The sequence below is a fragment of the Girardinichthys multiradiatus genome, chromosome 6, assembly GCF_021462225.1.
Source record: "Girardinichthys multiradiatus isolate DD_20200921_A chromosome 6, DD_fGirMul_XY1, whole genome shotgun sequence".
NCBI classification, from domain to species: Eukaryota; Metazoa; Chordata; class Actinopteri; order Cyprinodontiformes; family Goodeidae; genus Girardinichthys; species Girardinichthys multiradiatus.
This window is the reverse complement of record NC_061799.1, coordinates 11796901-11814970: the sequence shown is the minus strand read 5'-3', so window position 1 is coordinate 11814970 and position 18070 is coordinate 11796901. Positions and strand designations below refer to the sequence as shown.

Sequence of the window (18070 nt, the reverse complement as noted above, 5' to 3'; positions counted from 1 at the left end):
TATTAACCAACAGTTGTGATAACTTTCATTTTGTTGCAAACAAAAGCTATTTCTTAGTGTGAGTACATTTTAAAACGGATGTACTGGAAAAAGGTTTAAAATTTTTATTTTTTGTGTTAAAATCACTTTACTGTTGTAAAAGATGAGTTAATTTTAAGGCTTTTTACGCATCTTTAGCCAGAATGCATCTTAAGTTGTTGAACTGTTCGTTCCCCTTCTCTTTCACAGAAAGATGAATGTATCCTTCATCTTTACCACCTAACGTCTGAGATATTTAGATTCTTCTTCAGAAGGCTGTAGCTAATATCCCATCTTTAAAAAAAAAAACACGTGGGCATCAGATTTAGGCGGATATTTATTCTTCAACAGGCAAAACAAGAGTTGCACATTCAGTTGAACTTCGCTTAGCTTTGAGTAAACATACAACAAGCACGTTTAGCTGCTGGAAGTATCTTCATGCTTTTACTTCAACCATTTACTGCTGCTGCTCCTTGTTGTGTTTCCTATGCTGAATATATATTTATACAGATAACAATGTCCCATACAGCCATTTTTTATGTTTTAAACTCTTTCAGCATGTTATTTCTTATGTTGCTCTCAGTTTACTTGTTGCTCTCATCAGACCACACTGCTGCTGTTTATTTTAAAACAGATATTTATGTGCGTTCAGTGTCATGGCTGCATGTTTATTGTCCCTTTTTCTAATAATTTCCAGGTACACCTTCACTGGTATTTACACTTTTGAGTCGGCAATAAAGATTTTTGCGAGAGGATTCTGTTTAGTGCCGTTCACCTTCCTGAGAGACCCATGGAACTGGCTGGACTTCACCGTCATTGTCATGGCGTGAGTAGCTGTTTCAGAATGCTTATAGTCAATTTGATTTTGACAGTAAGTTAACACTTGCTGTTGCGCACTGAAGATGCTGGCACAGTGAAGTTAGCAAAGTTTAGTCAAATATTCTAGATGAAGTGCAACTTGGAGTGATGAGCATGAAAGAATGATTTGTGACTCAGGTGGTAAATGAGATCTGTAGCCTCTTAGTGTTGTTAAATTCTCTGAGACCATTCATCCTGATTGGACACTAGCTTTGTCTAAAAACAGCAACACAAAATCACTTTTTATATATGTAAACTGGGGGAGCACCGACTGCAGTTTTCTGCCGATCACCATTCTTTAAAAAGCCTGGCTTGCCGAGTTTAGCTGATACCAATTTTTTTTTATAACTGACACTGTCAGTTTTGTATTGTGACCCTAAAATTTTGTTATCACACAATAGGTCACAATACACCTTCAAGAAGGTAGATACTTGTGGTTTTACATGCAAGTAATGGCCAAATGCCGATCACCCCAAAGGAAGGAAATAGGGGCTAGCAGATCAATTGGTGCAACCCTAATGTAAACACACTGGAGGCTGTTCGTACAGTCAGAGATTAATTGGTTTTTGATTCATTAGTGATCAGTCAGCTAATTAATTGGCCATCTCATCTTACAGACACTAAACAATGGTAAATCACATTGCTAACTGTATGTGAAAGATTAAAGTCACAGATAAACAGCAGCAACACAATTAGTGGGGTTGTATCATTGCTATTGGCAAAAGAACATTTTTACTTACCAGTGACTACCATCACACTATAGCATATCTGCCTTATGTTTTTATCGCTTCTAAAAATCACGTTTTTAAGTAAATAACACTGCCCCAAATCCTTGCTACACACCTGATACTGTATCATATGCAATGTGATCTGTAGCTTAATCAGACTGCCACTTGTCAAAAAAATCTGCATCAATGATTCGATAATAATGTTACATAATCTCATGCTACGCCATGCAGATGTGCTGTCTGCACTGAGATTTAACCACTAGTAAGTGGAATGCGTGAAGTAACTCACCGCAGGGGAGTTGGTATTCTCCTCTGAATAATTCGTCTGATATTTATTTGAGAACTTGTGGGCATGGGGGAAAACAGTGTGACGGCAGCATCAGTAACACAATAAGGAGCCAAAGTTCTATATATAGTTTTAAGCCTTAAAATATTCATACCCCTGGCTGATTTAGTTTTAATGTTATTTCCATTCAGCAAGTTTGTTTTTTAACAGGAAATGAGACAGGCAACATCAGAAGATAAAAACAATGTAGAAGGAGAATACATTTAAAAAAAAGTAATTTACTGTTTTATTTTAACTTCATTAAAAAATGGCATGTTACAATTTATTTATACAATTCTTAATAATCAGTGGAAAAATCTGTATTGCCATTAAAGCAATCAAACCCTTCTTTACATTGTTTTCCCTGATTACCTGGTCCCCCTGTTCATTGGTTCACCCGCTGTTCTGTTTTGTATTTAATCCCCAATGTTTCTGTTGTTCCCCGCTGGTTCCTTGTCTTCTTTGTCATTCTGTCGTGTCTGGTCTGGTGTACTGGTCGTTGTAAATCTGCTGTCTGGATTCCGTGTGGACAAGAATTAAAACCCGACTTACCTTCATTCCACTGGTGTCTTCTCTGCACTTTGGTCCTACCTCAAACTCACATCATGACAAATCTGTTTTAATGTATGACCCAATCAGAAGTCATCTGAAGGTATGCTTTACCAAGAAAGCATTCAAGAACTTTGTCACTTGTTTTCGCTTAGGTGGCCTTAAATATTTTTTTCTTCTTAAATAAAATCCCTGATGTATTTGTAAGTATTATTAAAGTATTATTTTTGACTGTACTTTATCTCACGGATGTCTGCATTGGTAGTTATTAGTTTTACTAAAACAAAGACACAATCGGACCAACTAAGACATTCAGAGAACATACTTTTAGAATAAACTCCACTTTAAAGTTGTACCTTTCTGTTGGTATTGTGATAAACCTTTATGATCGAATGTCTCTCTGCCCATCCATTCTTTGTACCAAATACCAGATATGTCACAGAATTTGTCGACCTTGGAAATGTCTCTGCATTAAGAACCTTCAGAGTACTCCGAGCTCTGAAAACCATCTCAGTCATTCCAGGTGAGACTACCATCAGGCTGTTTTCTCTGTCCCCTTTCTTCTCAGTGCTATATTAATGCAATTAATACTGTATAATACTGTATACTAGTTTTCTTCTGTATTTCCACCTCCATCCAGGTCTGAAGACGATTGTCGGGGCTCTGATCCAGTCTGTGAGGAAGCTGGCCGACGTGATGATCCTGACCGTCTTCTGTCTCAGCGTGTTTGCCCTCATTGGCCTACAGCTCTTCATGGGTCTCCTGCGACAAAAGTGCGTAAGGAGCCTCGATCACTGCATCAACTCCTCTTATAGCCCCAACACAACCTTCATCTGCCACAACAGAACCTGGAGCTCGCCAGCGGATTTTCTCAGCAATGAGGGTCAGCCTTAAACAAATATGACTGCTGTCAAGAAGCAATGGACACATGTACACTGCTCTGCATTTATTATGAACTGTCGTTCCTCTTTCCTTAGATAATTTTTACAAAGTTGAAGGACAGAAGGATGCTTTAATATGCGGATATGGAAGCGATGCAGGGTAAGTGAATCTGAGCAGATTAATAATCTGCAGGCTGTTACATAATGATGAAACGTTTATCACCATTATGGCTTCTGATCCTCTGCATGCCGTGTGTGCAATAGGACATGGAAGCTTGTACACTGACTTCAGTGGAGATGGTTTTTACAGTGGCAGGAAAAAGCACCAAGAGCTGATTTCCTGTTGGTTTGAACATTGCATTTACTGTGAGGCTTAATGTACAGGGCAGTGATCTCATCAGAGGGATGGGTGTACCATGAAATAAGCTGCATATGGTGTGGATAATCAGGTCAGCTATGCCTTTACTTAGAAACTCTGAGTCGACAGCTGGAGAGAGTGATCTTTGCCGATTTTATCATCCAGAAAGCCAAATGAAAAAAAAATTAGGGTAACTAGAATGGATGAAATCACAAATACTATTGTCTTAATGTTTAGACGAGACATTGTACCTAATACTATTACTGGTTAAAATCTAAAAGCAGCACTTTATTTTACATAATGGTTTAAATTTGTAATATACCACAAAGGCCACGTAGTACCAGAGGATATTAATTAATCTAGGTGTAAACATAGATTTTCTTTTTTCTTTTGAATGGACAACTCTGTACCTAAGGTGCATTGCGCAGCCGTCCACATATTGCCACTCAGCCTACGTACTGAATAATCCTGAAAATCCAAATGCTTTTGAAACAAAGACAACAGAGTGACTCTTCCCCCTGCCAGCCCCAGTTTGAAGGGTTAGACTGAGTTGAACATCCTTCTCTGTAAGCCCGCAGCTACAGTACATTCAGACTTCATGAATTGCTCTGGTTAGAAACAAAAAATAAAAGATGACGAATAAAAATGGTGATGATGGTGCTTAAGAAAAATTAGTGTTGCTGTGTCTTTATTTTCTTACACTTACAGACAGGGTGGTCTCTGTTGAGCCTCTTAGGGTCTGTTTTATTTGTGTAGAACATGCAGTATATTTTTGCAGGTTTTGCTGAAAGTAGTAACAGTTGCTGCATATTTGTAATGTCACTTGGACAAAAATGTGGTTTTAGTGAAATGATTGAACGTTAATTGCTGGTAGGTCAAAAAGTGGTCATAGTAGAAATTACTGAAGATGTGTTGATTAGAATTTGTAAAGCTTGGACATACTGAAAAATATACTGTAGTATTCAAAATATTTGTTCTATCCTTCCTGCCATGAGCAACCAGTAATTTTTTATATTGGCAGCGGAGGTGACATCATGCCACTATGGGCGCCACTTTTGTCATAAAACAGGGTTTTATCATGTACAACACGATTATGGAGTTGACATATCAAACTTATATTACCATTATTTGTGTCGCAAGCATTAAGTTTTCTCTGTACAATAAGAAGATCAGTATTAGAGATTATTTGCCCAGCCTTCCTGCTGTAAAGTGTCAAGATTTTACTATTTTGAAACAAAGACAAAATAATAACCAAGTTAACTTTGTTTAGCATTTTGTATTAGTCATTGGTTTGGTTGGTGTAGCCAGCATCATTGGCTGTAAAAGTCAAACTCTGTGTCTATTGGCCAGAGAAGGTAGATTCTTACACACCAAGCCAAGCCAACTTTATTTATAAAGCACTTTAAAAACAACAGGTACTGAACAAAGTGCTGAACAACAAGAATGATTAAAATAAATTAACTAAAATTAGATTTTAAAACAAATAAAATTATAGAAATAAGATCCAAGTAAAAGTAGCAACTAACAAATGCAACATAAACAGGAACAAATACAATAAACTAAAATCACCAACTTATACTGGGAGAAGAGGTGGGTTTTAAGGGCAGATTTAAAAATGGCCACTGAGGCTTTTCTAATTTGCAGCAGCAAAGCGTTCCAAAGTTTGGGGGCTGCAATGAGAAAAGCCCAATCTCCCTTGAGCTTCCGCCGTGTCCTCAGCTCCTCCAGCAACAGCTCATCAGCTGATCTGAGTGACATTTGGACTAAAAATCATCACCTCTTTCTCTTTTACATTATAATTTCAAAAGTTAAATGGCATCCAAGCTTTTAAATCATTGAGACATTAATTTAAACCTTGCAGACAGAGGTTCTCTTCCTGTTTTTTATCTGAGTATAATCTGCATAACAATGAAAAGTAATCATATGCTTTCTGAAAATAGAGCCAAGAAGCAGAAGATACAAGGATAACAAGAGAGGTCCAAGAATTGAGCCCTGTGGGACCCCACAAGTTAATGGAACAGAGGAGGATCTGAAAGACCAACACAAAACGTTATCTCGGCCAGATACGATTTGAACCACTCCAGTGCAGTACCCTGGATACCTGCACAGTGCTCTAAGCGGGATATCAAAATGTTATGTTTTCAAATCTTAACAGTCAACTGTATCGAAGGCAGTCGTTAAATCTAAGAGAGCTAGTATTGCATGGTTCCCTGAATCTGTAGCTAGGAAGATGTCGTTAAAAACCTTCAACAATGCACATTCTATGCTATGAAAACGTTTAAAGCTGGACCGAAAAACATCAAGCACCATATTTTCCTCCAGGAAGGCTTCCAATTTGTTATAAACTATTCTTAGAGGAAAAGGGTTAGACGGGTTAAAAGAGTAAAACACATCAACATTGCTGTAAAACATTCAACCTTCCTGTTATCTGCTAAAAGTCTTGTTTTGTCATAGGACAAAAAGTTTTTTTTTAAAAATAGCTTCTTACCTCACTGTACTTTCTCTGACTTCATAATTAAATAACTTGCTGATACTAAAAAATATCTAACTTTGATTAAGCTCTGCTCACTGTTCTGCATCAGTGCTAAAGAAGGATTTTACTGGAATACTACCAAACCCTTAAATACCATTAGGTGTCCTGGAAAGCAAAGTTTGAAAATTGTTTGACCTAAGGAAACATCACATAAAAGAAAAAAAATCATACATTTAAGAATAATTTTTAATAAGATTTTCTTTAATTTTAAGAAAAATTTTCTTTCTTTAATTTAATTTTCTTTAAAATTTCTTTAAATTATCTTTAAAAAGATAATGATTTTGTCTTGTTAGCATAGACAGTTGTGTTTAACTGCAAATGTTTTCCCTGCAGTTTGAGCTAAAGTTATGTTGTGGATTTTTACACAATGTCACTTCTAGCATCAGGTGATTATTTTTGTCAACATTTTCCTGTGGGAAAAACATTCATAATGCAACAAACCTAAACAACAAATTTAAGTTGTGTTTGCCATGAATCATTAGTAATAAATCTGTAAGTATATTTATTTATTAATACATATGCTTACAGATAACTAACTGTGACTAACAGCAAAGTCAAAAATTAAAAAGCTAAATTCAGGCAATCATTTACAGCACCTTTCAAAACAATTCAAACTTTTCATCAGCTTACAACCAAAAGCTTCCCTCTACCTTATTGAGTATTTAATGTAATAAACCAACACAGAGTAGTGCATAGTTATGATACATGGATTTACAAATAAAAATCTGCATAGTTTGTATTCACCCCAAGTCGATATTTTGTAGAACCACCTTTCGCTGCATTTACAGCTGTTAGTCGCTGTTTTACTACAGACACCATGAAGGTAGTTATCATGCATCGGAGACCAGCCCCCGTGCAGTGTTTAATCTCACTCGGACAGCAGCCTCCCAAAAAAACACAGGAACTTAATCTCCTCAAGAAGGAAAATCTGATCCAGTAATTTCTGTTGAAGTCAGAGTGAGAAGAAGATACTTTAGAGGGCCTTTGGGAGGAAGTGATGTCATTAGGCTCTTTAAATAGTAGGTTAGTGAGATCAGACTATCATTATGAGCTAAGTAGGTGCTCCACCTATTGCTCACTGCAGCTACACCTTTTTTTTGAGCAGTCATCAGTTGATTTTTGTCCTTTTTATTAATTTGTTTTGTTCTCTCCCTTGATTTTAATGTAGCACTATCATCACTAGTGGCATGGTGTATAACGCACTTTTTAAAATCCTTTCTATTACGCTGCTACCAAATGACTACACAGAATCACAACATGGATGACAGGTCAACAGAACTATGAGGTAGTTTATGGGTTTGTTTGCAAATTACTGGGCAGGCTTTTAACTGATGTGGCATTTGTGATGGAACTTTCTTTGGTGGGCTGTGGAGACGGGCAAGATACTAAGCAGGTCAGGACGGAGGACGTAAAACATAGAGGATGCTTAATCTTTTGAGTGTATTCCAACAAGTAATCCCAGAGTAGATTTCCAAATTAAAGCTCTGGATACGTTATGATGACACACACTGTCACATGCGCAGAAGCAGGCACTACTGAGAAGCCATAAACACAGATTTGTGCTAATTGAAATTCTACTTTCAGCCTGGTCACTAAGTTTGTTATATTTAATTTGGACATTTTTATTACTTTTTATGACCTACTGTAGTGTTCAGGCCTGTGCTTATCCTCCTGCATCTGAATGCCCACTGTGCATTTAGGATTGTTACTGATCGCATAGATATCTTTAACTTTTGCCCTTTGTCGATGTGAGCAAACAAACTCAGCATTTCAGGCCTCCAGTGAAAAATGGCACATTTTTCTCTGCTACTCTTTATATAAACTGCAAGATACTGATTTGAAATAAAATAGTCATCATTATTTTGGCATGTGCCACAGCTTCAAAGCTCCTATTGAGTGAGTTTTGTTTTTACATAAGTTGAAACGTAAACTGACATTTTTGTACCTTCCAACAATATTCATTCACCTCAAACTATTTCAAATTTTGTCATCTTACAACCCCAAATGTATTTTATAGTTGTTTTATATGTTGACCAACTCAACATAGTGCAAATTTTTGACGCTGAAGGATGAACATTGCTTATATTGGCTTCAAATGTTCTTTATAGCTAAAACATTCAAATGGATAATGTGCATTTGTATTCAGCCCAGTTTACTCTGATACCATTAACAAATTCCTATGCAACCATGGCTTTAGAAATTACCTAATTAGTAAACAGAGCCCAGCCCTGGGTCATGCAATTTCATAATAGGTCCAGCTGTTCTGCAAAGGTCTCAGAGGTTTGTTAATTCAATTCAATACAGTTTTATTTATATAGCACCAATTCACAACACGTCAACATTTACAAAGTCAATTCAATCGAATCAGACAGAATTGAAGTCAGGTACATACATTCCAATTAATCGTAACTATCAAACGATGCAGTCAGATTCAGTTTATTATTAAAATTGTTTAAAATGTTTTCTATCTAAGGAAACCCAGCAATGCATCAGTGAGTTGTAGCATTCACTCCCTCTTGATGAACATGTTGCCACAGTGGAGAGGAAAAACTCCCTTTTAACAGGAAGAAACCTCCAGCAGAACCAGGCTCAGTGTGAGCGGCCATCTGCCACGACCGACTGGGGGTTTGAGAGAACAGAGCAGAGACACAAAAAGAACAAAGAAGTACTGATCCAGGAGTACTTTCTATGGGAAAGAGAAGTGAATCGTTAATGGTTATAGCTACTTTAGTGGCTTCATCTAGGATAGAAACAAAGCTAAGCAGATGAACTCTGAGCCAGTTTTCAAGTCTAGAGTATGAACGAGAGCAAGTTCAGTTAGTCACAGTAAAAGTTCAGCCAGTAGCTATGTCTAGGAGAGACAGGGTTAAACACTGAAAGACAGGGCCAAGTGGATCATCTGTATAAGGTGAGTACTAAGTTTTTGGCAGCAGCTGCTCAGCAGATGTCCCCCTCCAGGAAGGTGTCACAGCTAAACACAGAGCCAGGCCAGGTGTAGCCTTTAGGAAGATAAAAAATAAAACAGAGAGAGCACATAGAGTTAAAAGCTGAAATAACAGAATTTTTTATATCAGCTGAAGGCTTTTAACTGCATTTTGTGGACATCCTGATGGTAAAGAATTAAAATAGTCCAACCTTGAAGTAACAAATACATGGACTAGTTTTTCAGCGTCACTCCTGGACAGGATATTATTAATTTTCTTAACTTGTTTAATATGGGATTTAAATTACATGTCCTAATCAAAGATAACACCAAAGTTTTTTACTTTATTACCAGAAGTCAATTTAATGCCATTCACATTTATTGATTTATTGAGCAGTTTTATTTTTAAACACTCCGGTCCAAAGACGACAACTTCTGTCTTGTCTGAATTTAGAAGGAGAAAATGTAAAGTCATCCAAGTTTTTATATCTTCAAGACATGCTTGTAGTCTATCTAACTGGTTGGGTTCATCAGGATTTATGGATAAGTAAAGCTGAGTATCATCAGCGTGACAATGAAAATATATACTATGCTGCCTGATAATTTGACTTATTGGAAGCATATATATAGTAAAGAGAATTGGCCCAAGTACTGAACCCTGTGGTACGCCACAATTAACCCTGGAGTTTAAAGATGATTTATTATTTACATGAACAAACAGGAATCTGTCAGACAAATAAGATTTAAACCAGCCTAGTGCTGTTCCCCTGATCCCTACAGCATATTCCACCCTTTCTAAGAGAATATTGTGATCGACTGTATCAAATGTAGCACTGAGATCTAACAGAACGAGAACAGACACAAGTCCATTATCTGAGGCTAGGAGAATATCATTAGTGACTTTCACCAGTGCTATGTCAAAGCAACGATGAGCTCTAAATCCTGACTGAAACTCTTTAAACAGACCGTTACTGTCTAAATGCTCACACACTTAAATAGCAACTATCTTCTCAAGAATTTAAGATAAAAACGGACAATTGGACATAGGTCTGTAATTTAGTTAATCATCTTGATCAAGCGAAGGTTTCTTAAGGATAAAGGTTTAATTACAGCAATCTTAAAAGCCTGTGGCACATATCAGTTTACTAAGGACAGATTAATAAAATTTCAGAATGGGTCTGGTAATCAAAGGTAACACTTTACAAACATCAGTGAACAAACAGCATAATGAGGCCAAGGAACACAGCAGAACGGTCAGGGAGAAAGATGTGGAAAAGTTTAAAGTAGGGTTAGGTTGTAAAATGATAACATTTATCTCTAAAAATATCACAGGGCACTTTTCAATATATTGTCTGAACATGAAGAGAATGGTACTGTGTCAAACCTACCAAGACATGGTTGTCTATCTAATCTGACAGGCGTATGAAGGACAGCATTAATCAGAAACGACTCACATAGTAACTTTGGAGGAGCTGCAGAGATCAACAGCCCAGAATGGAGACTGTGGTGAGAAGACAACTATTAGTCAGGCACTCCACTAATTGGAGTTTGATAATTTGCCCAGCTCTAATCTTGTGTTCTCCTCTGTTTCAAGTGGACGATAAATGAGTGTAGGACAATTTAGAAAATTCTAGCATCTTCAAAGTATTTGCAATTGAAAACATTATTGATTAATTTCTTGTAATCATTGGAAAAATGGTAAATTACAGGCATTCAGACCTAGAATAATCAGAGATTAGCAGAAAACACATCCATCCATCCATCACCTCCCAGCAGTTGACCTGCGGGGACACCCTGAACAGGTCCAATTTAGAGAAGTTGTTTAAGCTAAAATGGATTTTTATGGCCTATGGGAGGAAGAGTAACTGAAGGAAATCCACACATGGACTGGAAAAAGATGTAAATTCCATACTAAGAAGCTCCAATGGCTCAAAACTATTGCAACTTAAATATGACGTTTACATCAATATATTTTTGTTGGTTGCATTCCCATATCTGTAGATGTTTTTCCGTTTTTCTGTTCTGCTCAATGTTTATTTATTGAAAATCTGTATTGATAAAGTGAAACTTTTTTCTAGCAGTTCATTTACCCACATAGTCAGAATTAGTAATGTAAAGTCACTTAAGGGGTTTCATGATTCAGACAATTTTCAACTTATCCAGTTAGGTTTTATTTAGTATTGGGAATTACTAGATATTTATTCCCATCAGTGGAAAAAAGAAAAGTAGGGATAGTACCGATCTAAGTCATTTAAAAATAGATGTTTGCTGATGTAGAGTCCCTGTTTGATACTTCATTAAAATTATATAATAACACTGTTTAATCTGTTTTACATGGTTCACTTTGGTCTTGTGATAGTGTAGCACTTAACTTACTTACCTATTGTGTGCTGGATGCTACAGTTCTTCCTTTCCAATTTCTCGGCAGCTACACATATTTTGTTCCTAGAGTTTCTATATGACACTCTTATTATGTTACTCCTAAAGGAGGTAAACTCGACAAGCTATATGTTCTGGCAACACGTCACCTGAACGCAGACAGCTACATCATTTGTTTTTAAATATATATCTGATAGCTACAGTCTTCAGTAAACTTGCATCTTGCTCTTACTGATGTTTTCTTTCCCAGTGATTTCCTGAGGGTGCTAGGCTAATGCTAGGATGTGTAGTTGATGTTTTGATATGAATTGTTGATAATTTAGTTCAAAATGTACTTCAGTGCAGTTCAAGTGTATTATTTGTGGACAAAACTCACAGAAGAAAAATATTGTTCTTTTTCTTTATAAATCTAGCATTTTGCTTTACTGTAAATGTTATAGTATTTCAGCTGTGCTCTGGATCTGTCGGTCACATTGGAGCTGCATCAGCCAAAACAGTCTCTTTTTCACTATCAATGACATTGTAAAATGTGAAAAATGCTTAAATTGTTGAAAACCCAGATTTGTTAGATCAATAACATAATATCAATAGCTTTTAATCCATTATTGCCGAAATAGGCGGTGAGTTTTAATAACTGATCACAAAAAATGTGGCCACGCAGCCTAATGGCTGATCAAAATCACAGTACACCAGCAGCAGATATCGTGCTGTGAGTTTCGTCTGGTTGAGAAGGCTTTGATTGGTAATCAGATTCAACAACTTGGACATAATCTATTAAAAGCAGTATTTAAAGAAGAAAACTGAAGAAAACTGCCATGAACAATAAGGTGTAATACAAATGATATTCTAAATTGGTGGGTTACCTGTAAAAGCTCTTTTCATATCAAGTCAAGTCAAGTTTATTTATATAGCACTTTTCGGCAACAAGGCACTGAAAGCGCTGTACACTCAAGGAAAAACATTACAATGATACAGAAAATCAAACAACAGAGGTAATAAAAAAATAAATAAAGAGAATAGAATGATGGATAAGAAAATGAAAGTAAAGTTGGACTGAAAAGTTTAATAATGTTTAGATAACATAATCAAAGGCCACTCTAAACAAAAAACTTTTTAATCTTGATTTGAAGCAACTTAGGGTTTCAGCGCTTTTACAGTTTTCTGGGAGTTTTTTCCAGATCTGTAGCTGCAGTTACATTAAAATAAATAGGAGACCAGGTTGAATAGAGCACCCTGACAGTAGGATGTTTCCGGCCTCACACAGACTTCATCAGCCTGGATGTTAGTCAGAATACCTGCTTAGCAGCCTGGTGAGATCTACAGCTGCTCCCACAGCCGTGCTCTACCGCCCAGATGTTTGCCAGCCATTATGAAATTATTCTACTCTCACATTGACATTGAAATGCAGCTTGTTCTCTGCTGCAGGACAGAAAAATTTGCTATAGCGTCACTGTGCTAACAATGAAAATCAGGGATGGAGGAACGAAGCCAAGCATTTTTTGGACTGCTATGTGATATCCATCTGGCTGAGTGTAATCCCTTTAACTCTGGTGCATTTTAGAGCTTCAGCCTGAAACAGGTTTCAAGTGCTATATTCAGTTGAAAAAAATTGTGTTAAAGGCAGTGCATGCACTTACCGTATCATCTCTGCTTCCCTTCTATCTGCGGTCAAAAGTTGAAGGGGACATGCAAATGTACTGGAATGGGTGGGGGTTGGATAGGGGTTGTTTAGGAATTGCAGGCGTGATTGCTATGCGGAGAAGATGCAGACAGAGGAGACGGTGAAGAACAGAAAGGACCTTTTCTGGTTGTGTGAACATTTGTGAAAAAAACAGAAGACAAAAATAAAAGGCTCTGTGTTTGTCTGACTTAATTAAGAAGATATTACAGTGGATATTAAAAGCAAAATCAGATTTAAATAGGCAATAAAAACAGCCTTGATTATCATTATTCTATGGGTGCGTGTATCAATGTAGGCCTAACAATTGTTCTGATGATTGCGGACATTCTGGCATCCACGGAACAAGGCAGTAAATCCCTTCTCAGAGAGTTTGACAGGCTTCTCCAACTGTCACGTGTCAAATCCCGCAGCTGAAAGGAGCTTCTCCAGCATCCTTCGACTGAAAACTTCCCTCCTGTTAACTCCCCTTCCTATACATTCACAAAAACGTGACTGATGGGCTTGACCTCCAAAAAGTACTTTGCAGCTTCTGCTTTGCAAGTAAGCAAAGCGAGGCTTACTTTGGAAAAATCTGAGAGAAAGAGTAATTAAGCTCATTAAGACCTGTTAATACTTCCCAACTTCATAAGCGACTTCCCAAATCAGTTAATAGGCTACATGCTTTCAGAAGCCACAAGCTAATGTTACTTTTGCATATTAATATGTGTATCTTGTTGTTGTGTTACAAGCCTGACAAACCTTCAGTTGTTTTAAAAATGAGTGATCTGAATTGGCGCCTCACCAATGTCCACTCAATCTGATGATTAGGATTAAAAGCATGCACCAACTTTATCCTGTGACAAAGTTGAGTATGTACGCCTGACAGTCAGGCCACACATTGCCCCCTCCCCACCACCTCTAAAATGCATCCGGTGGCACTGGGAACATGTAGATATGAGAGATGTTTTTGACTCTGAAGTAGCCTGAGTGCCAACACAGCTGTATCTGTCCGTCCTGCTCCTAATTTATCTGTTCTGTTATTTAATAATCTGTCTTCTGCTTCTCAATGTTTTATCCATCATAGGAAGTGCCCAGATGGATTTAATTGCCTCAAAGTGGGAAGAAATCCAAACTACGACTATACAAGTTTTGATACCTTTGGCTGGGCTTTTCTGGGACTTTTCCGACTCATGACCCAAGACTATTGGGAGGAGCTGTTTCACCAGGTACAATGGGTTTTCATGCAACAAAATTCCACTTCATAACGTTGACCAAATTTAATCCATACAAAAAAAGTACTAATCCAAAACTATTATAACTATTATGAGCAGTCACACATTTAAAGGGAGTGGTTTAAAGTCTTGTCCTTCAGGAACACAGTTATTTTATACTAAGTGATATTTTTGATGTTATCCATAAAATTGTTTCTCCCCATGAAAAAAATGCTATGATCATTCCCATATATACAGTGTCCTGCAAAAGTACAGTATGTTTATAATATTTAGTTTCTAAAATGTGTTACAAATAAGCTGAAAACCTAGTGAGCATTATGTATTTTGTCCCCTTTAATCATATAACCCAAAATAAATTTTAGTCTAAGCAGTTGCCTTAGGAAGTCACCTAATGAGTAAACAGAGTCCAACTGTGTGTAGTTGAATCTTGGCAGATCCAGCTGTTCTGTGAAGGCCTCAGGAGTTTGATAGAGAATGCTAGTGAACAAACAGCTTCATCTAGACCAAGGAACACACATGTAAGATTTTATATTAATGTAGTAAATAATCCCTCTCGTAATCTATATCATTGTGTCACAAATCAAATTTTCGTTCTTACTCACCTTAATACCAACATAAGAAGCAAATTATAATCAGTGTATTTCTCAGAATTAAAATGTATTCCATTAATCAAATAAATTAAACATAATCAATGATGGTAATTATTACAAATCACACTAAAGTCAATTCCGTCATTGTTTGGTCAAATTAACGGAAACACAAACAAAATAAGATTAACCAGAGATACTGACACTATTTCAAAAGATGACTACTGCTGAGCATTCAAAATTTAAAATAATAAAAAGATTGACTGGTCCTTCTCTGGAGCTTGCTGCTTAATTTAGAGTGATAAAGTCTAACGTCAATTTCGAGGGGAGAATTTGGGAGAAGGAAAAACCAAAGAGTGATTCAAAGCTCCCAGAAACCAGGATACCTTTTTATTTTTCAGACCAGAAAAGCAAGATAGAACAGGACAAGTGAGTGCAAAATAATGCTGACTCTGTGGATCTGGAATCTGACTGTTGGCTCACTAATGTCACAGACTTGTACTTCGGTTCATGTGGCTCCAACAGTCCTGTTACTGACAGCTGACGGGGAAATCCCTGCACATCAGTTGTTGTTCCACTCATAAAGGTCACTCTTAGTGCAAGGTTCTTGGTTCTGGCTCTGTTTGTTGTGCATATGGGTGCTTTTCTATTTTGGATTACTATGGAGCCAAATTGGATGCAAAGTAAGACTCTGAGAGATGCTAAAAACCTTAGTTTTATGTGGAGGAAAGCAAAAATAAAAACATTGCCCTTTAAACAAAAATAGACAAAGTTACAAAGCAAACACTGCAATACATTTAAATGGTCAAATGTTTTATTGCATTTGATAAGATGATAAAACTTGCAAAGAAGATCAGGCTTGTGTCTGACTAGGACGGACAAAAGCTTCTTGTTTGTTATGGTCACTCTCTGGACTCTGTCTGGGTCAGCACCCAGCTGTTCAGTGGGAGCAAACCGCTTTTGGGGAAGGAGACATCACAAACCTGACCGGCCAAACTGAACGTTGCAGACTTTAAGTAACGTGTAACCACTTGAAGTTTCACAGACAACACCAAAAATGAATTGTACTATTTGTTTCTACCATATTGTTTAACTCTGAGAGAGCTCTGATGTAAGCAAATACACATTGAGGATAAACTCATCAACACAGGATCTGATTACATTCAAGGTTTGAAATATGTAATCATTCCGTTGTACAAAAAGACTGGCTTACATTCATAGTTTATCATATTAATCACTGTGTAACGTGATAAATAAGACCATTTGTATCTGAGTTAGTTTTAACCCTTTAGACATTCAGAGAACTTCTTTAAGTGCAAAACACTAGGCTAACATAGACATTTACGCACTGGAGAAGATTCAGGATGCCATCAAGACTCTGATATGGTTAATCTAAGAGCTACATCAGAGATATATTAAAGGGCTTTGAAGGAACAAGTTAAAAGTCTGTGAAAATGCCAGATCTATTTGGGTCTGATCACTGCACACAAGACAGATCAATGAAAGGTTTTAAAAAAGGTAAAATGTTCAATGGGAATTAATACTTTTGCAAGATACTGTATTCTACATCCTTGATGTTATATTTTTCAGTGTTTATTGTGGATAAAAGTAGGGATCTGTTCTCTACTGTTCATAACCATAGAACTGTAGTTATTAACATCTGAATTTTCTACAGACTCTGCGCTCAGCAGGGAAAACCTACATGGTTTTCTTTGTGCTTGTGATCTTCCTTGGCTCCTTCTACCTGGTGAACCTGATCCTGGCTGTGGTGGCCATGGCATACGAGGAGCAGAATCAGGCAACCATTGCTGAGGCCTGGCAGAAAGAAAGGGAGTTTCAGCTAGCCATGGAGCATCTCCGACAAGAGCAAAGAGTAGGTTCAGGATTCCCCTACATGCGTGTGTGCTTTTCAGCTTCAGATAAACAATAAATATTCCTAATTCCTATTCCGTTTCCAGTTGGCAGCCAAAAGACATGTACAGGAGACAGACTCTGTGGTGTCCCCAGAGCTGTCACCATTCTGTCTAAAAGCAGGGAGTATACGCCGCAGCAGCAGCAGAAGAAGAAGATCTCACGGGACTCTTTCAGAGGAAACAGCAGCTGAAGCTGCTGAGGAGAAGCTGGTGCCTGTGGATGAAGCTGGGGTACAATACAGCCTCCAACAAACAAATTTCACATAATTGATGATGTTGTACACTACAGGAGCTAATACTAACTCCTTTGTAACTCTCTCTGTAGCCTCCTCTGTCGCCCCTGCCATTCCACCCTCTGCTGGCCACTCTCTCCTCTCACCCGCTCAGCACCAGGAGAGGAAGCCAGAACAGCATCTTCAGCTCTTTTCGCGCTCGCAACAATTCAGAAGCTGACTTCGGGGACGATGAGTACAGCGTCTACGGGGATGTGTTCAGGAGTCGGGCTGGTTCGACTGTAATGCCCTGGAAGAAGAGGACAGGCAGTATTAGAAGCCACTGCTCTCAGGTGTTAACTCCTAGTTTCAACGTCAACGGCCGACTGAACATCTTCCTGGACCAGAACGGCATCACCACCATGGGTCTGCTCACCCCAACATCCATGCCAGCTCACAGCATGGAGAGATTTAGGGAAGAAACAGTGAGTATGGAAGTCTTTGTGATGAGGTTATCCTGGAAAAGATAAAATGCACATTTCCATTAAATGGAAGAAAACAAGCTCTTTTATCTACCAAACAAATATATTAGGCAACAAAGGATCACATATATTTCTTGTCTACCAGAAGCCCAGCAGTGGAGTGGACACAGCTACCAGACCTCTCCAACAGTCTTCACCCACAGTCACAGAACGATGCTCTGTGCGCAGGAAAAGAGCTCACAGCTCGTTCAGCTTCTTTAGCGATGCCATGGAGGGTGCGTCCGGTTCTTTACTAGATTATTATCCTAGAAATGACTTCAGAATTTAGCCAAAAATATTTTTCTGTTTGCCTGTTTTCTTTTCAACACATGTTAAGAGGTACACAACCTTCAACTGACTGTGAAACTGTAATCAGAAGTCAACACTATGTGA

General features: G+C 37.7%; 1 protein-coding gene across 1 annotated transcript in view; it reads left to right on the top strand.

Annotated features, from left to right (window-relative positions):
• The window catches only part of scn12aa (sodium channel, voltage gated, type XII, alpha a), a 75268-nt gene that overhangs the window by 20055 nt on the left and 37143 nt on the right, over positions 1-18070 (top strand). The window contains exons 5-13 of the mRNA XM_047368862.1: positions 716-844; positions 2910-3001; positions 3119-3361; positions 3456-3519; positions 14297-14438; positions 16707-16904; positions 16990-17175; positions 17270-17641; positions 17784-17913. Coding sequence (XP_047224818.1) covers positions 716-844; positions 2910-3001; positions 3119-3361; positions 3456-3519; positions 14297-14438; positions 16707-16904; positions 16990-17175; positions 17270-17641; positions 17784-17913 — 1556 coding nt within the window. The remainder of the gene's footprint in view (positions 1-715; positions 845-2909; positions 3002-3118; positions 3362-3455; positions 3520-14296; positions 14439-16706; positions 16905-16989; positions 17176-17269; positions 17642-17783; positions 17914-18070) is intronic.